This window comes from Anas platyrhynchos, chromosome 2 (assembly GCF_047663525.1).
Source record: "Anas platyrhynchos isolate ZD024472 breed Pekin duck chromosome 2, IASCAAS_PekinDuck_T2T, whole genome shotgun sequence".
NCBI classification, from domain to species: domain Eukaryota; kingdom Metazoa; phylum Chordata; class Aves; order Anseriformes; family Anatidae; genus Anas; species Anas platyrhynchos.
In genome coordinates, this window is record NC_092588.1 from 99,611,611 (window position 1) to 99,633,135 (window position 21,525).

General features: G+C 41.1%; 1 protein-coding gene and 1 long non-coding RNA gene across 4 annotated transcripts in view; one reads left to right on the plus strand and one right to left on the minus strand.

Annotated features, from left to right (window-relative positions):
* AMPH (amphiphysin) overlaps nt 1-20,513 on the minus strand; it is a 121,018-nt gene extending 100,505 nt beyond the window's left edge. For both annotated transcript variants that reach the window (XM_013095266.5, XM_005014958.6), the window contains exon 1: nt 20,246-20,513. In XM_013095266.5, coding sequence (XP_012950720.2) covers nt 20,246-20,314 — 69 coding nt within the window. In that variant the 5' untranslated portion in view covers nt 20,315-20,513. The remainder of the gene's footprint in view (nt 1-20,245) is intronic.
* On the plus strand, nt 20,359-21,161 carry LOC140001547 (uncharacterized). Of its 2 annotated transcripts, none has more exons than XR_011806834.1 (2): nt 20,359-20,496; nt 20,981-21,161. It is a non-coding gene; the product is annotated as an uncharacterized lncRNA (long non-coding RNA). The 2 variants fall into 2 exon arrangements; XR_011806835.1 differs by having other exon boundaries at nt 20,408-20,545.
* Nucleotides 21,162-21,525: the final 364 nt, after the last annotated feature.

Below are 21,525 nucleotides of genomic sequence, written 5' to 3' on the forward strand. Positions count from 1 at the left end.
TTGACTCTTGTTCATTTTTACAAATTTTCAGATTCTTGATTTTGCATGTTAGATTGCTTTGGATTATCATCCCATCCTTTGTCCTGCCTTGGGAAACCTGCAAGAGTCTGAAGTCAGCCCAAATACATCATCTATTCCAACAGGCAGTGATATCCACAGGTCCAAGTTTGTGTGATGCTGGGGATGTTAGCCAGACTCTTTTTTCTCTGCCTGCTTCTTATTTGAAGTGATAAGGGTTGGTTCAAACAACCTCTTGTTTGGACAGTCCTTAAGACAAGAAGAAAAAAAAAAAAAAAAAAAAAGAAACAGAAACAGACGCCCTCCTTAATTCTGCTCACTCTCTTCCTTCTAAAACCAGGATTTTCTACCATCCCTAGGTTTAGCCTCCATCCTGTAACACACTTCTCTACCAATCCAGAAACCATCACACTTTCATCTATTCTTTTAGGAGTCCTTTTCACAAGAAAGGGTTGGAAGTGTTCTGTTTGCTTCTCTCATTGAATGTTGCATTTACACAAACCCAACTTCTTGGTCAGCTGTTTTGAGGTATTTTCAACACTTCTATATATACATGGAATTCAGAGACACCAGACTGACTATTCAGGTTCTGTTCTCCACAACTCCCTCTCCTGTCTTCCCAGTAATGCATGAACTTGAGGTCATGTAAAGTTGTTTTCTAGGAATTTACAACAAAAGTGCTCTAGGAGAAGCACATGTTGTTGCCCAAGATACCTTATCAACATGTATGCAGTCCAACCTGACATACATTAAGTCATTTGTCTGATTCACTACATTGCAGCTCAGCATATAGGTAGTCTGTTTTTCTGCCTGAAAATCCCTCATCATATCTAGACCTTTTATGAACTTCCCTTGAGGTTATAACTGGATTCCTCCATAGTAAAGCTGTGATGAACAAGTTTTCTGTCTGAAGATGATTATTAAAATCTATCTCTTGAGCTAAGTATTCCAATGCGTCATTGGACCTGTCATACAACAAGTAAAGACTAAAGTAAAGACTAAAGAGATCACCAAAAAGAAAAAAAAAAAAAAAAAAAGGAAAATTTCATGAAAAAGCAAGGAAAATAAAGAAGTCTACATGGCAAGAACTGCAGACCAATTTACCAATTTCACAGTAACACTTAAGAGTAGCACTTAAGATATCAAAGAAGGGAGAAGCAGCTTTAAAGCAGTTAATAAGTTGAGCTTCAACAACTTACTAAAAATGTATCTTATTCAATTAAAAAAAAAAAAAAAGAAAGAAAGAAATCAGAAGCTTTTCCCCAAAATTTTCTGACTTTATAGGGAAAAAACTAGTATTCTTGTTAGTTTTGGAAATGGATGTTATTCTGGTTTTATGACAATTAGGCTGCCAACAAAAAATCTTTAATTCATAGAGGTTAAATGGAAAATGAACTTCCAGCAGAAATGTTTACTAAAATGAAGAAAATGAGATGACCTGACTTTATGCTGGAGTCTGTAACTTTTTAATAAGGGGCTTTTGGAACAGAAAGAAGTATAATTACTTTTGTTTGTTTTGCTGTGAATTCAATGAAAATAATTTAAGGCCATGATGAAAGTAATTGATAAACAAAAAATACTCAACGTTTATTGCACTATGGGGCACTTTTCAGCAGAAACTTCATTTTGTTCTCAACTCAGAGAAGAATTTTAATGGGAAAACTTCTACCAGCTGTAATAATTGTATTTATCTTCTTCACAGTTTATACCAGAGGAATCGCTTGTAGAATATTCAAATTGCTTTGTCACTGTGCTTTGATTTGCAAAGGCAATTCAAAATAATAAACAGAAAAGTTTCCCATGTCCTCAAAGGTGACCTAACAGAACATTGCAACAAAAGGATCAGTGCTAGAAAAATTAGGGAAGTGTTAAGATGAAAACCTTTTTAAAGCTGGTGAGATCTAAAGATTTTATGACATCCTTCCACTGTAAGGACAAAACTACTGGCACTAGATTTTTATCATCTGGGCTGTTTCAGGTTAACAGATGATTTCTACAGCCTCTTTTGTTCTGTCCGCAGAGAAAAACAATGACCTCTAATGAAAACTGTATGCAGGCACACAGTATCAGAAGTATTTCTTGACTGTCAGTGGACTCAACCTGATCTTTTAGAAAGAAATTTCAAGGAGCTATCATTGGCATTACATATCAGAAGATATGAAAAAATCTTAAAATGTTGCATTCTGAGCTGCCCTGGCAATTAACAGTCTTGTGCCCACACCTTTCCCACTCCCTCCCATCCCCACATACTTAAAGGGTGAGAGGTGGAGGATGTTTCTTAAAAGTAAAAGAAAAAAATAAATAAACACGACCATATGAGCAATCTGGGAAAAATAAAAGAAACACTACACTTTATTTTGTGCTTTTATCGAAGGGATAAAAATATATATTGCATCCACTTAATATTGCAAAATACACCAGTAGTTCACAAATCTTTTGAATGGTTTCAGAGATGACATAGACATTTTTACATGTACACATCCTAAAGGTGAAAGGATACTAGACTATTTAATGGAGATTTCTGGGTCTCTTGTCTTCAGCAGAACAGAGTTTTACCACTGGATTTATATTCAGTCTGCATTTTCGCTTTCAATATATTAACTGCATATTATATACAGACTGGAAACTATGAAACACACACTGCCTGCAAAATGAGTTAGCAAAAAATTATTAGGTAAAGAATATTTGTGGTCTATCCTATACTTCAAGATATCTACCTTGTCAGGAAAAAAAAAAAAAAGAACTGAGAGCAAAACATTTTGAATATATTTATACTTTTGCAATATCTAAATAAATACATTATCAAAAATCTATCAAAGGCTATTAAATATGCAGTTATAATTTCTGACAAAGGGGAAAGGTGAAAGCAATGTTGCACGCTTACCGATTTCTTAATTCCCTCTCCTAAGCAATCACCTGTTGGCCACAGCTAGACCCAAACCACTGCCCAATATCGGTAGCAGTTGCAGTACTGCTCTCGTATTGCAACTTCTTTGAAGCAGGTACCTGCAATGATACTTGAAATACCTAGTGCTTTACATGTTACATCTCAGTTGCCTTGTATGACAGATGCCATTAGGAAAAAGTCCACATTTGCCAAGTTCATTATACTGCAATGGAAAGCTCTACGTTCTCCACTGCCTTTGACTTAGAGAGCTGCTCGTACCCCTTCCTGCCTGATTTACCTGGATCTTACAGCAATGTGAATGACTCCACAGGACAAGAGAGGACAAAAACCTGTGTTTCACAGAATTTGGGACAGGTAGCAACAGTAACATACACATGGGGATGAACACAAGAAGAAACCTCAAATGGCTGCTCTGGCTGCTCAATGCCTGTTCTTCATTATGCCGCTGGAAACTGCTCTCCAGAGAGGCATTTAAAGCCGAGACTGGCCAGGTGTGTATTGCACCCCTAAGTGGGGTATATTCCCCCCCTCAAAACAAAAAATCTGGGGGGGGGGGGGGGGTTAAGATGAAGATTAAGAGTCCAAAGCTCTTCCTAGATCAGCAGCTTCCAGAGAGGACTTGTTTAAAAGTAGCAATAGGCTACAGACATACCTATAGCAGCCACACTATACTGTTTGGACCATAAAGTAACATTGCATGCCCTGCCTAGATGGATCAATGGGCAGCTGAAATGGGGCCTTGGACCCATGGGTAAAGGTGGGGAGAGGCCCACAGCCTGGCTGGGCTGGGATAGTGAGGGCTGTTGGTGCCCTCAGGGCCCTGACAGCTGGAACAACACCAAAACGGCAAATAAAGATGGAGTTTTGATGCCTACTTTTTTCCATTTCACACTTTTTCAGTGCTTTTGGGATCATGGGAGGATCTTGCCTCCATTAATTGAACATCTCTGTCTGCCTCAGAGGGCAACATAATCTTCAGCAAACAAGTAAGATCTGTCATATGTATAATGATACTTGCTCTATTTGTATGTGTGATCCTTAAATATATTTTCAATAAGGCTCTGCATGTCCATGGGGTTTTCCTAGGCCACACTTTCCCACAGTAGGAACATTAAAATTAATGTAGATAAAACCACCAGCAGTCAGAGAGATTTTTCACCTGATGTAAAATAAACAACGCAAAGCCAGTGAAGTCAGCAGATTTAGGTGAGTGTATAGAACACTTGAGAATATACCTCTGTACGTCCACTTCAGATAACAGCAAGTTATCTTCAAATTAGTAATTATTTTATGTCTATATATATCCTGTGTTAGAGGTTTCCATAGCAAAAATCCAGCATCACAACAGGTAATGTGAAGATGTGAAGAAACACCCTTGCCAGGACAAGAGTCCCAAGGCAGAAATGTATGTGCTCCGATGTCTGCATTGATACAGCATGCACTTATATCAAACAACCACACAGCACTTGCAAAACATGCCTGAAACTAGTCCCACACAGTAAATGCACATGGGAAGTGTTGGATGAAATGCAAAAAACCTCAAACTCTCTACATAAAGTGTATCTGTGTGGAAAAGGAAGAATGTCTGGGGAGAGACTTTTTTCCCTGTAATGAGAAACAAGAACAATTCCACCTGGTAAATCATTTGCTGAAAGATTTTATTTGATGTTATTGGACTCCCCAGAAACATTATGGGAGCAAGTTAGCAGCAGAGTACAGATACCACAAAGCTGATAGGTGCTGCAATTATGATTATGATGAAATTATGATATTTTGGCTGCTGCTGTGTACTGAAAAAGTTTAGAAGATAGAATGGCACTCTAAGTGTATCACAAAGATAGGCTGGAGCTAAATATTCTGAAGCAACTCCCGAGTTCATCTAGTCAGTCTGCAAAGTAGGGCTCCTACACTTACAGATCCACTCACTCCCTGTGGTCCCTTCAATTAGAGATTTGGTACATAAGCTAATAAATCACCTTGGACTGAATCCTGAACTTCTGCAGAGAGGCATTGCCATTGCTTTTCTGCTCAACAGAATCTTTCACAAGCCCATAAAATAAAGCAAGAGGAGCAACCCAGGCTTTAATTAAACAAAAGCTGAATCAACATGTTTTAAAAGATGTTCTCAGCTACACCAGATATACTTCCATTGATTCCTGCAGATTCACCTACATGAGCCAGAGACAGACCCTAATCCAGAGTTTAATTTATCCATGTGGAATGAATTCCCGCATTTTTCTAGAGGTTGGTTTCCACTTCAGGGCAGGCAGTACTTTGCTCCTGCAATGCAACACCCGTCTTCTGTACAGGCTGGCAAAACACAACAGTGGCAAAAGGGATGAAGAGGTGTTAAATGTCATTAGTTCATTCCATCAAATCTCACAAAGTCATCATGAAATCCATCAATAACAATAGATATCAAGGTACCTAAAAGCTTTTTCCCTCCTCCCCATTCTTCTCTGTAACTCTCAGTTCTTCTTACATGAGAAAACTGCTGCTGATCTATACTATCGAGGACCTGCACCCCAAAATCCAGCTGATCTCCTTTGCGTAGACAAAAGCCAAGACAGCAGCGTAGACTCAGGTCAAAGGCAGTGATTCTTTTTCACTGTTTGGTGTTCATAAGGCTGCACCAGGAGCATTGCAACATCCACTTCTGGGCTACATGTTAGAAGAAATATGTGGGAAAATGAGAGAGAGGCCAGTGGAGCGCCACTGGGATGCACAGGGCTGGAGCTTGGCATAAGAAGGGAGCTGGGCTTGTTCAGCCAGGAAAAGACAGAACTAAGGCTAGAAAATTACCTTGCTCTGTTATCTGTCTCTAAATGTCTCTAAAACTGGCCATGATAGAGAAGACTGAGCCAGGCTACTCAGAGGAGCATGGAAAGAAAAATAGAGCAATGAAAATTCATCATGAGATGGTACAGCACTGCAACAGGCTGCCTAGAGAGTCTGGGCAATCTCTGTCCTTGGAGATATTCAAGGCATGCGTGGACACAGTCTTGAGTAACCTGACCTAGCTTTGAGGATGTCCCTGCTGTGAGATGGAAGCGGACTGAATGGCATCCACAAGTCTATGCCAACCCAAATTATTCTGTGATTCTAAATCCAAACTTAAATGAAAGATCCGTCACAGGCCTGACTGAAAGAGAGGAAGAGGCAGTAATGGACACTCCACAGCCTGTGTATGTGATTAAGAAATGCACTGAGAAATGCTAATCACAGGGAAAAAAGGAAGACTGTCTTGCTCCCATTTTCAGTATATCCATGCTAAAGTCGTTCATAAAATAGAAGAAAAAAAAAGCCCATATTTTTCCAAAATATGATAAATCCAGCCTGATACACTGTCCTACCCTGTTTCTTGTGAAGTTACTCTGAAAAATCAAAGGAGGTGAAAAACAGACCACATTTTAGGTCAGTAATTTTTTGGGACCAGTCTAAACTTTTTACACTTTCAGGCCTCAAGTGAAGCAAAACAAAATACAGTGTAAGACGTGTGCAAAATGAAAAGGGAGCAATCAAACTGCACGCATATTCCAAGTATCATCAACTGATTGGTACAAACAGGCAAGGAAAAATTAGCAGGATTAAATACAGTGACAGACGGTCCCAGACTGATCTATTAAGCCCTCTGTATTTGTGCGTAGGTGTTTGTTGCAAGGGTAGCAAGCAAAAGGCTTGAGCAAGTGAATATGTATGCACGCTTGCAAAATTTTAGCATGAAGTCAGTGTCAGGCACTTCCCTCTAGTTGTTAGCGTGCAGGTTTGTTTAAATTTTCTGAAACAGTTACAATTAGCCACAAAACTTATAGTGTCAGCAAAACAGAAGTATTAGTTTATGCAGACCATGGCTAGATCAACAAGGAAAGGTCAACCAGGAATTTTATGATCACAGGCCAGATTTGCTGCTGACTTTGCCAGACAGATTCCCTGAAAGCAAGGAGAAACATGGCTTCTGATATTGAAGGAATACTCAAAGATTCCCCTTACACTAGAATATATGTATACACATTACCAGATGTAATTTGCAGAAAACCATGCATCTAGCTATGACTAAATTCAGTCCCACGCAGAGCCAGTACGGAGACCATGTAGCAATAAGCTTGTGCTAGCATAGTGAACTGAATTACATTTAACCAACAGAGCCTCATCCTGCTGCCAATAAAATCATCATGAACACGAAAACCTTTAAAGAATGGGTACTACCATGATTTGATACCAAATTCATCACAATTTGTAATAGGCATAAAGACTAAATACTGTGAGGGATATAATCGGTGTTTCTCAATGCGTGGCTCTGATTGGAATTCTTTATTCAGACTAAACTCCTACACAATCTGATTAAAGATCAGGTTTTGTATTGAAACAGCTCAAAACATTGGAAAAAAAAATAAAAAAGAAAAAGACAATGAGAATAAACATAGCCTGGATTGAAAGCTAGCTGACATTGCTTTCTGCACATTTCTTTCTGCTATATGATAGTCCGCTACATTTCAGTGAGATTACCAATAGAGTAAGATGTCTTTTGGCATGAGGATGAATCACAGAAGAGCTTGTGCTGATGAAAGACCCTTCCCTGATTTATCCAATACATATAAATCATTGCCTTTCCTGACGAAGGGGGCAAGAAGGGAAGAATTTTATCACTCCTACACTTGTCAGAGACTAAAGGATCAGTCAGATGCCAGATGGGAGTACAGGCATTTTCTCATGTCTCTGGTAAAATTAGCTACTGCAGATTTTATGGACCAAGCAACGATACGTGTCTACACATGCAGGATTTGTTTTTGAAATTACACTCTTTACTATATGTCAGATTTACCTAATACAAAGAGTAACTGGATTTTATTCTCCACACATACACTCTTCTGGAAGATATGAGATATTAATTGTAAATCTTAACTATTAATCATTTTTATAATGCTTCTATAAAAATGTATTATGCCAGACACATCAGTGCTGATTTTTGTCCATATTTAAACTTCTAGTCCTATTTTCTTATTTTTCAGTATATGCAAAGATACTAAGAAGTTGCTAATTTTCCCTTTAATTTTAAATAGCTAGCCCCACTAAAACTCAAAATCACATCAGGAGGTGCTGGCCTTAACCATTGAGCATTGTAACACTTCCTTCTTATGTTGGTACTGTCTAGTGGGTATTGGACCCAGCTACTTCAGTGTTTACTAAACTCCAAATGCTTTAAGACTGAGTTATTTAATTCTCATAGCATCATAGATTATATAAAAGTAATGCAGCCATCTGTTTGGGTTCAAATTATATTAACACATGAGTGTGTTTGCTTGCCATATCGACATGAAGTTATGACAAAATTCTTTAAGATGGCATATGTGAAAGACTTTTTTTTTTTAATCTTAGTTCCTAATAATTATGGAAAAGGACAGAGGAAAATACCATGCCTTCTCTTCAAACAATTGCATTTCATTGAAGAACATTGTTATAAATGGCTCAGGATTCAAATTAGGATTAAATAAAAAAATAGGATTTATTAAAAGAATATAAAGGAATAGAGGTAAGCAAACAGCGCTGGGTGCACCGGGAGTTTCCGCTCCACCTGGTCACACACCAGTTACATCAAGCAGCTGATTTTTATGCACCTAGACTAATACATATTCATTACTACTTCTAAAAAAAACAGATTATTGTAATTAGCTTCCGGGGTCCAGTTCCTCCTACTGGAGCATGCGCATCAGTCTCCTCTGGGGGTCTCTAGGGGTCTTTCATGCTGAAGGCTCGTAGTCTTCCTCTCACCTTTGTACTCACTCGGCACTATTCCAAGTTTATGGAACACTCTCTGTACACTCTCTGCAGGTCTTGTCTCCCAACTGTCCTTCAGCTCCTTTTTTCTTCCTCTTAATCTCTTGGCCCCCCGGCCAGATACCAAGGATCCTCATAGTATCCCGTAACAGTCACTAGTTGTTATCAGTTGTTCTGAAACTCCCAGACATCAAACACAAACAGCTTTCTTATTTGATGCTTCACGAGTAATTAAAACATTCTTCCCCAGCCATTCACAGACACATCTATAGCAGTGTTAAGTTAATCTCGAAGAAGACAGGAAAAAAGGCTGTAACTGTTAGAAATAGAAGTCCGGAATAACAAAAGCAAACAGGTTCATAAATTTAAGGAGTGTTTTCTGAAGATGTGATAAATTGACTAGAATGAGGGGGAGACTGGGACACACTGCATCTGTGGTTCAAGAATTAAATTGCCAGTGCAGGACCCAGAGGCAGACAGGATTCAAACAGAATTGTTCTTTATGGACACGAATTGTTAACACATTCCTCACAACATCTACAAAGAAAATCTATTGTACCCCATTCTGGACAGATAGACCCTTGCAGTAAATGTGGTAAAGCAAGGGAACTTACCTAGTGGGTTTTTTTTATCTCATACAGACATTGGCTGTCTACCAGCAACCCATTGTAACCAGCATCCTGTGGTAGTCCAGCGTTCATTTCAGTGAACTCAAGGTTTCCCACTGATTATTCTCATTTACTTCAGTGGAGGTCCAGTCCAGCCATGTATCAGTGTCAAGTGTATGCCTTTTACTTGTCTATTTTGTAATTGTTCAACAGTTCTGCGTTTGTGCAGCAAACTAATCTGATCTTAAATTCTTCTCTTTCTCTCAAAAGCATTAGTTTAGGGGTAAGAAAATCAGATAAACTGTGTTTAGGATGTGAACTGCATTTTTTCCTAGCTCACTGAGAACACAAATGCAATTTCTCCCTTCTGCAGTACACAGAGATACACCCCTGCCCAGGCACAGGGCTTTACACCTTGCTTCTTGCCTCACCAAGTAAAGGCTTAGAAAACTCGTATCTTTCTAAGGCAGATGCTGGATGAAGTTGTAGATAATGCATTGTGCTTTCATGGGATAACCAAAAGCATTACTGCCTCCAGTTACTGTATCTGCCTGGAGTCTCCATTTCTAGACATCTGAGGGGTGGAGAGTGGAAACCCTCCATATCACACAGTCAGGTATGAGCTGCACAAAAAAGGAAGTTCAGGAATAAGGAATTGAGTTCCAACAACCTTAAATGAAGCGAGGAAGGTCAGGAGGAGCTGAGCCTCTTCAAAAGCACCAGAGCTTAAAATTTTGAGTGAAACATGCTCTTTGTTTAACTCTTCCTAGTAGTGCAGCAGGTAACTTTGACTTGACAGGAAAGCACCTGGCTCACTACTGCCATAGCTAAAGCTGATTTAAAAAGGGAAACCTGTTGGTATACAGATCTTAGAATGGAAAGGAGTTTGTGACCCTTTTTAGAAAGCCTATCTCCATTTTTCTGCTGCTATTTCCACTTATTTTGCTTATTTATTGTTAGACAATAAAAAAGACAGGAATTCATCACAATCCCCCTGAGGTTTTCTATTAATTTTTGGTCAACACTTAATGACAATAGCTTCTCAGAAGCAGAATTGAGAATACCCTGAACTGCAGAGAGAGAAGAGGAATGACAACTGATTTGCATTTGAGACTGTTTTTTCACTGCCTTTTTTTTTCCCCAGGTCCATTAAACGTGCAAATATTCCAAGATCTATTAATGCGTAATAAATTTTGCTTGATTGGTGACTCCTTTCATGCAAATCAGGAATCTTCTTACATAAGACAGTGTAAGAAAAAAATCCTTTCAGCCAGAGAAGTGAAAAGTCTGTGCTGGATTTATATCACTTCTTCAATCCTTAAAACACTTCCCATACCAGATACTAATGAGCAACCCAACAACTCTATTAAATAGTGTACTTCATAGTCAAACTGAAAATTGGATTCTAGAGTGGGGAGAAAAAAAACAAACACAAACCAAAACAACACACACAATTTATTGCTCACATAAATAGATCCTCCTGAAAAGTGACTTCACAGCCTTGGTGCTGCATAGTACCTCCTTTAAAATATGCTTTTCAGAGGGAAGGGGTACAGCTTTATCCACAGAATCACTATATACAGAAACCTTCCCTCACTAAAAACAAACAAACAAACAACAAAAAATGAACAGCACAGTACAAGTTGAAACATTAACAGAAAAACACCATACTCAAACTTGTCATTCATTCTGCAGCCTGTGAATGCGTGTTCTTGACCTAAAATATTTGTCAGTTAGAGCTTGTTCCTCTCTGTCCTGCCATGTTGCTATGTCATGAACTCTTGGAGATCTGACTGGGTAAGATGCCATACAAAAGGCAGGTGTGTTTGTCACCTAACAGTTGCCTAAATTCCTTCCGGATTTGTTTTTCAGTTTGGCTGTCAAATCGACCTGGATCCTCAGCCAACTTGTGAATTACTATTTATTTTTACCCTCATATGCAACTTTGGGCAAAAAACACTGGCACTATGCTTGCAACAAATAAAATCTTGGACTGGTGCTACAGGCAAACATAATGCTAGGGTGGTATTAAGAATAAAACATTCTTCAGCCACGTAAAACATCTGCAAGGTTTGCCTTCTCTGAAGCATGCTTTTTAGACCCTGCCTGGAACTAGAGATTTCATAGGAGGCTGTTTTTCTTTTGTTGTTGGACTTGAAATACAACAAGAGCAGCTGGCAGAAGTAAGCTCAAAAGCCATGGGGCACACACAGCACCTTGACTCCATTGAATGTGGAGATACAGAACTGTCGGGCTACATCCTAAGGCAACCAGCTGGGTGAAATTCCTGTGGACTCAGCTGGAGCTTCCTACAAAAATAAAGTTTGTGAATATAGCCCACTGCAGACTGCTTCAGCTTACACATTTGCTTTTATGCACTGGTATCTTAACTGCTAGGTAACTTTGCTCTCCATTTCACCTTCTCTGTCTTTCATCTTTTCCCCAGTCTTGACTATGTGGGGTGCTGTCACTTTATTCCCAGCTTCCCATCACTGGAGGACCTTGGTTAGCCCTACAGATGCCAAGTGAATAGCCAGGTTCCACTCTGTCTGCCTCACCTCTCCTACAAAACAGAGGGCAAATATAACAAAATTACCTCTCAGTAGAAAGCTTGCAGTGTTTGAAGGTTTGGTACTGATTTTTAAACATGTAATCATCTTTGAAGAGTGTAGCTGTGCTCACCTCTGAAGGAACCAGATGCTGCAACAAAAGTTGATTTTTTTTTTTTTTTTTTTTGTAAATTGCTTTGGTGGTTAACTTTGCAATAATTTGTTCAAGTAGCTCTAAAAGAACAGAGGAAGGGAGAGACTGGAGATGAACAAACATGAAAGAATATGCAACTGTGCTGATACTAATTCTGCTCACATTTTTGCTGAGAATTAAGTAGGACAACACTTAGAGATGAGCAAGTCACATTTTGGCAGTTCGCAAGACTGTCACACCATAGGGAATATGTTTTTGTTTTTTTTTTTTTCCCCCTTTTTAAATCCAGAAGGCATTGCAGAACATAGAGGGAGGGTTGTAGTATTTTTTTAAATCAAAAGGATTTCCTTGTATTGTTATACTTCCACATTTCTTGAAACCCAAATTCAATATTTTGAATTCGTATCTCATCTGAAAACATCAGATTCATTTCTGGACCTCATCCAGGCATCTTCTCACCTGGACATTGACCTCATTCTGTTGTGGTTGTTTTCCACTCACTGTTCCCCATGTAATGAATCTGCTCCTTTAACGCTTCCTGAATGCAGTCCCACAGTGACAGTGCTGTGGTTGCAGCATCCAGCCATGCCCTGCCTGGAGCTCCTTCATTTAACATTTTATGCTTTTCTTCCTCTGTTTTTCTTGCCTTACCAAGGTCAGCTTCAGAGACTGCTATCCTAAGCCAAGACTGGGCCAACCTGCTCCTTTCTTCACTTCAGGCCTGAGCTTACCCTTGGCTTTTCACTGTTTCTTTGGTCTGCCTTTGACTTTAGCCCTTGTGATACAAACGTGTTTAGTACAGACCTGGAAAACACGAAGCAGTCAATTAATTTATTTCCCATCTGATTAGCATATTAACGGTTCCTTATGTAAAACCAAGGAACAAAATTTGTCCTATACTTAATATTGTCGATCATTTTATTTTGGCAAAATGATTTCATGATCATAGCCGATCTATTTCAGCAGTATAATCTTATGTATTTTAAAATTCATCCAAACTCTGTACAGTGGCTAGAGCAGCATGAAAAGACAACACTGTTCCACCCACATAAACAAACCTAAAAGCAAATCAAGCTGATAATGGCATCCACACACAGAACTGCACAGGTTTAATAAAAATATCACATTTTTATCTACTTCTCTATATGTCCCGCATGCAAATCTTTAAATAACTCCCTGAATCTGAACTGAGCATATGAATTTTATGTGAAAAATCAGTATTTTCGCAGATCTCAAAGACTGATTATTTTTCACAGAAAATGCATCACCTTTATTCAATTAAACTTCTCTATATGCAGTGTTTTATCTATGTGCTTACACATATTAACCCTCATGCAGGTGGGTCACTTAATTAGGCTTTGCTGAAACCTGAAGTGTGAATCATCAGTAGAAATAACTGTGTTCCCATAGCACTGCAGACCATCATCTACCTCTGCTACACACCAAACCCTTATACTTCTGTAAAAGCAAATGTTCACTGACAATCACAATCTGGAAAAAGAAGTTCAGATTCTATGTGTTCTTTAGGCAATTTTTAATTTTTAACAAAATGCAGGTTTGAGAAAATAAGGTATCAGTCTATTAATCTAGTATTTTTCAAACAAAGCTGGACTGAGAGTTCCCATCGTGTGCAGACACACATGTGAGCATATCTGTATGTCACAACAACAGCATTTTGTGAAATGTTTCTGGAAAAATAGTAAGAGTTTCCATTTGTTAATCTAGACTTTACATTATTTTTTAAATGATTTGTTTCAGCGACAACTCAGGGATTTGGCAAGCATTCCTCTTGTCTTTTGTATCATAGATAAAGAGGATTGATTGCAGCTCACAGGCTGTATCACTGGGCTCGGTATCACCATAAACTACAGATTTAACAATCTTGTAGGTGCAAAAAAGTGGGATGAAAGACTCCAAGCTGAGAATTCAAGGGAGCATCAAAGGAATTAATCTACTACAGAGGCAGGCAGAACAAAGCGGAGGATCTTATCTGGAAGTAAGCAGGAGCTTTTTGTCATAAAAATAAGGGGGGTTGAAAAAGAAGGAACAAAAGAAATAACTGAGAAGTAGTAGTGGGGCACAGGGAGTCAGAGACTTGAAATATGGTCCATCCCTGACATCTCTGGGCCCCTGCCCAAAGAAAGGCCTCTGAACTCTCCCACTGCCCTGCCAACCTTCTTAGTTAGAAAACACCTGAACAGAACTGTACCAAGTGCTTGTCCACACCAGTCCCCAGCTCCAGTGTCTTACAATTGCTCCTGTCCTACAGATAAAGAAGAATATTACTGAGAAAACAAGGAAAGGCTGAGAAGAGGAACAGGCTGTTTCCTACTTTAGCTTTCTCCTAGCATGAATGGAACTTCGGAAACATGTTACACGTTTCTTTACCAAAGGCCTATGATTTAGCTTACACTCAAACTGATTAATGAACTTCAGTTAGCAGGTATACGATTGCTTTTCCAAGTTGCTCATTGGTGTAAGATTCTGGCAACTACTGACAAACTAGCTGTTCATTAGGGCAGGATCAAATTATCTCATATCCAAGAACAGCAAAGGCTCAGCACCATGCAGCACAGACACTGCGGAGCATTAGGGAAGCGAGACCCAGCATTTGACACATTTGGGACTGGAGGCTCCAAACAGCCAAGTTTGCAGCCGAGCCCAATGAACCAAACCAGACAATAGCTCCCCAAGGAAAATGCTCTCCTCATTGAAGCAGTAGCTACCCCTTTTCCCCCACCACTCCTCAGTCCCTGAGGTAAGTAGGAGGACTGGCAGAGCAGGCAGCAACTCCTGCAAAGGTTTTGGTGAGGGTGAACCCCCCCACACCGTGTGCATTTTGGTAAGGTAGAAGAATCCCCCTGCTATCTGCAGGTGAGTTCAGCGAGCTGTGGTCCTCTTCCTCGGGGAAAATGCATGCATTAAATCTATTTCAAATCTATTTGCTGCTTGGAGGCACAGCAAGACATTCCCTCATTTCTTTGCAAGACTGGAGAAGCAGAGGGAGATGCCAAAGCGACCGGGAACCCCAGCATCTCTCCAATACACACCCTGAAAGTCTGACACCTACTCGTGCCACAGCGTGAAGGCAGAATTGTGCAGTAGAGCAGCTGGGGACCACTCATAGCAGCCCCTCTGAGCACTAGCAAGGGGCAGACCTTGGTTCAGAAGCACCGAGTTTTAGGCGATACAAAAAGGCAAGAAAGAAACAGTCTTCTGGAGGGGCAAGGTGTAGCAAAGAAGATTGTTCAGACCCAAGCCCAACAAATTAGCAGTAGATCCTTTCTAAAAAGTAAATATATTTATATATATAATAAAATAATAATTTTAAAAATATATATACATATATAAGTGAAATGTGAAATGCATAGAGACAGTTAAATTTCAGGAGACTGCTTTGTAGAGAGAAGGGTAGAAGAACAGATGGACAACCAAGAACTAAAAGAGGAGATGGAAGAAAAAAAAAAAAAAGTGAAAAACATAATTGTCAAGGAAGAACAGAGGAAGAGGTCACCTTGGTATTGATGAAACTTTGGTCAGTGAATGTGGAGATATCGATCCCCATAAAACCAAGGAAACAGCACTTTCATGACTTGATGGAAGCTAAGTGACAATGAGGAATGCATCACAGTATCTTGGCTGTTACTGTATGTGGGGAGAGAACTGGAAACAGAAAAAATGATTCCCTCCTCCTGCAGGAAGGAAAGTGTTACGTAAGAACCTAACAGGCAGGAACCCTAAGTGTTTCCTCTCCCCTTTTTTACATACTCGGTAGCCAGATGATCAAAATCTACCTCTATGTTTTACATATCAGAAATTAAAACAGTCAAAACCAATCAATATTTTACTAGCAGCTACTCTTTGGCCTGCTTGGGAGGGTCATGCAGTAACTCCAGTTAGATCAGAGGTCATGCTGACAAAAAAAAAGCCCTGTATAAAGAAAAATGACTTGTAAATTTGGAGGCAAAAAGAGAAAACATAAAGGAAAGAAAGAGCAGGGAATACAGGTCTTTTTTAAAGCTATTTATATTAAGCAAAAAGAGAACTTTCTGACTGGAAGTGCCTAAGCAGCGGCATCAAATCATTTTAGCAAAACTGCAAAATCTCCACCATGAAATACTTTCAAAAGCAGGCAAGGAAAGCATTCCTATGGAACAACTTAAGTTCAGCTGATTCCACTTGCGTTCGGAAGAATGGGCCAGATGACCACTTGTGCTCCTCTTTTCTATGATTTCTATGAGAGGGGAGGGGAGGAAAACGAAAAAAAAAAAGAAAAAAAAAAGGCAAGTGCAAGGTTTTCATACTAGAACCTAAAGCTAGAAGAATCTGGGCTACATAGTTTAGACCATACCATTCACGCAAGAAATTATTGACTTCTGGTTGGTTTTGTTTGTCTACTTGGAGATTAACAATTAGCTCTTCAGAGGTGGAAGTGCATGTGTCTGTGGCAGCATGGTCCCAAGTGTTGGGGTCTGTTGTAGCACTATCATGGGTTCAGTGTTTAGAACATACATGGGGCCAATGTTTTGAACCGCTAGACAGTAATTTGCTTTTATGAACCTGAGATTGCTAGAACCATATCGTCGTACTTGCAGGCGGATGGAATACATGTAACATGTCTTTCATGAATATATCCCAAATGCATACCCATCTACTTCATCAGAGCATGTGGTGGGTACAGAACTATCAGTTTCCCTTCTTGGGGGTTGTATTTACATCTTTAACCACTGGTTACTCCTGCAAAGTTCTCATGACCTAGAGCATTTAATGCCTTACCTTTTGAATGGAACCAAATATACTACTAACTGGAAGCTGAACGTTCAAAAAAGCATGAGTTGCATTTTCAAAAGCCACTTAGAACTCCCAGGAGCTGCCTTACTGTTTCAGAAGTGTTGTGACAACACCCAGTCTGTGCAGTTAAAGGTGCTAGGATACAAAGGGGAGAACAGGGAGGTAACTAGTGTTGTAAATTGGGCTGACAGCTTTAGTTCAAGTTTTCAGAGGAATCTAGGGACACAAACTCTGTGTTTTCATCCAAGCAATCTTGTCCTCAGGACTGCCTGAGCTACAAATACATCTGTTCAGTTTTCAGTATAAGCAGATATTTAAGAATGTCAGTGTTTCGTTTACTTTTATGACTGAGATGTAGGCTCCTAAAATGCTCTGATGCATTTAAAACTTTAATCCAGATCATTCAGCTGACTGTTGGCAGCTTCCAGCAGATGCTGCAAGCTCAGCACATCCATGCTGCCTGAATATTGGGAAAAAGTCATTGAAGAAAGGCAGTGGAGAACAGCACAGTTTGGTACATTGGACACTAGAATTAAAGTCAGGGTGTCAGGGCACACATGCTACCGAAAGTGCCATTTTTTGCATGACACAAAAAACGGACTGACCAATAATTATTTCCAGTCATTTAAATTCCTGTTTCATTTTGAGAACTAGCCTGGCCCAGCCCACTTTGGACAATTAGATCCTTACCCTCATTTAGCCATAGGATATTTTGTAATGTGTCAATGGCTTGATAAGGCAATGACGTTTCTCCAGTATGAAGTAATTTACAAGTATTTATAGACTATTATAAGAAAATAAAACATTATTGATGTTATTAAGCCTAACACACAAATACCAAGAGTCTACCATATTACATAATAATCACCATCATAATTTTTGTTTAAACTATGAAAAAAGTATCAAAGGATGTACCGATTAAACTCTTGGATTAAGCACTTTTAATGCAAAACAACTGGATTTATCCAGTGAGGTATCTCCTGTGTTGTCATATAAATAAGGAGCAGCCACATGTATATAGGCATATACACTACCTAGACCATGAAACTAAAATTTCTCCTAGACTGCAAAGAAATTAAGATAATGATCACATCATTAGAAAGACAATTTCTATAAAGCTTTATGCTTTATAGCCATTCCATGCTTTTAATACACCTGCCACACCAGTAATAAATAATAGAAAACTATTTACAAATGTGTTATAAAGCCAGTTGACTATAGAGACACATTAAGAAAACTGCAGGTGCTCAAATCCAAAGTAGGCAACAAGATAAAACAACTCAGAATGTGTTTAAAATCCCTATAGGCCAGTGTGTTATTACACACCCATCAGAGATCCATCCTGTTCACACCATCAAATACCAGACTGTTAATTCCTAGACTTTTAGCTCTTAAAATTTAACCTACTCGATGACAGTCACCCTATAAATAAATAAAAAACAGTAATTATGTGTCATGCCCATTGGGGGAAGTGGGGCTTCTGGGCTTTTATTTATCTATTTGAAAACAAACAAGAAATCCACAGTGTTTTAGCAAGAATAATGAAGGATTTTGCATCTTACGTTGTGCAACCACAGATAAACTCGAGACTGACCAGAAGCATAGGGATGAAAGAACAGGTGGGCACAGCTCACACAGTAACTCCATATGCATGCCATGGAGAAAGAAGCAGGGAAACTGAGCTGCACAGTGCACTCTGCTGCATCAGACCACCGGCAGCTTTTATTCCCTGTAAATATGCAACACTTAGACCCAGGGACACAATAAGGACCAGCCACCACAGATGCCATGACGATGCCGATACATGCAGGCCAATCCAGCCCATTTTTCCCCTCCTGAGCACAGCAAACCACCAAGGAGCAGGCAGAGCAGCCCAGCCATCAGAGCCCACTAACACACCCCAGTTGTTCCCAGGGTGCTGCTCCAGGGCCAGTGCGTGAGCTGCCTTTGCCACAAGACCAGGACCAGGTGTGCTCTGGGATGCCCATGCATTTCTGCTGGCCTCCCCTGGCTGAGCAGACACACTCGGAAGCAGTAAATGTGATTTTGTCTTAACCTGTGATTTACTGGACAGTTAACAGTAACAACACCAGCAAATAGCACTGACCGAGATGCCAGGAAACAAACAGTATTTGTAGACCTCTACTCCAGCTACCGACCCAGCTCAAGTCACACCATAAAGTCTCCAGATCCCCTCAAAATATTAAAGAATTTATTATTTAATTTAAAAGCAGTTACAATCGAAACCTGAAAGAATGGAAATGCATCATGAGTTTGGTATTGAAAAGTCCAATGCTTTATGACCTTGTGGGCTAGGTATGATATGAGCTTCTGAAAGACAAAATCCATCACCTGCCTGTGATAGTCTCCACTGTTAGATGCATAAATAACAGCATGATTATACATGGGACTTTTCTACATCTAAGTTGTGATTTTTATTCCCTTAGAGCACTGCAGAGTTCACTGCACGGCACAAAGGCAGCGGGGACTTCGCGGCAGCAAGATATGAGTAGCAGCAGGCATACAGTAATCTCATTCTCCTGAGCCCCATGACACCGACACGCGGGAGCACAGAGTACCTGCCAGAGGGGTATCGAGGCTTTGTCAGCCCTCAGAAGGGACGGTGACACATAGCACTTGGTGACCCCCTAGACTCAAATGCTCGCTGAGAACAGCTTTATAACAAACCACACCAATAGCTGATACGGATGCTGCACACAGCCACACACGAATGCTTTTATTGCTTGATTTCATGCCTGTGGTCCAGTGTTGAGGCACAGCACAGCCAAATGTGGGTTATTTACGTGCAGCATTTACATCTCTTGGCTTTTGCTAGCGATGATCCTTTATCAGAAACTCCCGCAAATTCTCCCTGACTTTGCTGCTTGTTCAGCTAGAGCCTCACACCAACCAGCACCGGCTTTTCTCAGCGACAAGACCAAATCGCGATGCTTCGACCAACATCACGACATCCACCAGAGACACCCACGGCCGCGGAAAGCCCCGCTCAGGCTGCTCTCGGTGCACTACCGACCCCACACCGGGGTAGCCCCGCGGCCGTGGCCAGGCCGCTGGCAGCCGGGGATGAGCCGGCGCGGATATTAAAGGCAAGGCAAGGCAAGGCAATCCTCTTAGAGAAGGGGCCAGCAGGTGCACCCACCCTGCGCCCACCCGAGCTGCGAGCAAACAGGGGGCAGCTGGGCCGGGCCTGAGGTGGCATCGCCCCCGGGTACAGCCGGGTGAAGCCGTGCCAAGCCCGGCCGACCCGAGCCGAGCCCCACTGGCCCCTCACAACGCCCGACCCGCTAAGTGGGGCGGTTATATAAGAGCGGCCGCCGCCGGGCAGCGGGGACCCGCTGCTCCCCGTTTCTCCCCCGCTCCCTCCAGGCAATGCTGCTGCCTCTCCCCGGCCCCCTCCCGGCTTACTGCCCCCGGCCAGCACCTTCTCCTGAGCGCGGTTGAGGCGTTTCTGGACGTTTTTGGCGAAAATGCCCGTCTTCATGTCGGCCATGGCTGGCGGCGGGGGGAGCGGGGGGGGAGGCGGGCGAGGCAGAGCCCGGCGGCGGCGAGCAAGGCAGGGATGGAGGGATGGAGGGAAGGAGAGAGGGAAGGAGGGCGAGGAAGAGGAGGAGGAGGAAGAGGAGGAGGGCCTTAAAGACACAGCAGGGAGAGGCGGGGCCGCCCGAGCCTCAGGTGAGCCGCGGCCCCCCGCCGGGGAGTATCGTCTCCTCGCCCCCACGAGGTGATTCTCTGTAAATAAATAACACAAAATCCGGGGAGATGCAGGCCGCGGGGAGCACACAAAGGTTGCCCGAAGCCGCCAGTGCGGGGGTGATGATGGCCGAGACCCGCTGGTGGCTCCCGGCCTCCAAGCTCTGCCAGCGCCCTCGGGTCAGCTCTGGGTGACATTTGGGGGACGAGGTGTCGGGGACCTGCACCCAGGGCTGTGCGCAAGTGTGGCTGGCAGTGGCACTGCGTCTGAAATCTGCCTTCATAGGTAGCCCCAAATTCACTGCTGGTATTTATTCCTGCTCCTTGGCCAAACACAGAGTGCCCTGATCCCAGAGAGCAGAAAAAAGCACCACAAAGCAAAGCACAGTGGAGCTCCAGGCTCTGAGCCTGTGTTCTTCTACAGGGAGCTGTTCTAGATGTGCAATGCTTTCCATTGATTTTTCAGATCGGGGCAAAACACAAGCCAGAAGATCATCACTTGTACCTGCCAAAAGGAAACATCTCCTACAGCTAGAAAGTCCAACTGTGTTTCATGAGACCTTACATTTCTGATACCTGTCCAGTCACAGACCTGCATTATATGTTTTCCTGAAACATTAGGAAGCAGAATAAATGTACTGACTGCAGAGGTAACAGTGTTTAATGAACTTTCGACCTATGGTAGGTGCTTACTAATTGTTACATAAACAACTTTTAAAAAGAGAAAAATACAAAACAAATACAGAAATACAAAGAAAGTGCATCATAGCAACCAAGGAAAGCATAAAAAAAAAAAAAAAAAAAAAAAAAAAAAAAAAAAGCAGAGTCTCTTATACCATTGTTAAACTGATGAAAGATCAAAACAAAATCCCAGTGTGCCTGTGGCTCCAAATTCTTTGAAGTAAGTTTTAACAGCTTCTTCAGAGTTTTTCTTTCTGGCCAGGTGGGTGTCTATTCCAAAAGGATGTGTGACTTTAATAATAATAATAATAATAATAATAATAATAAAAA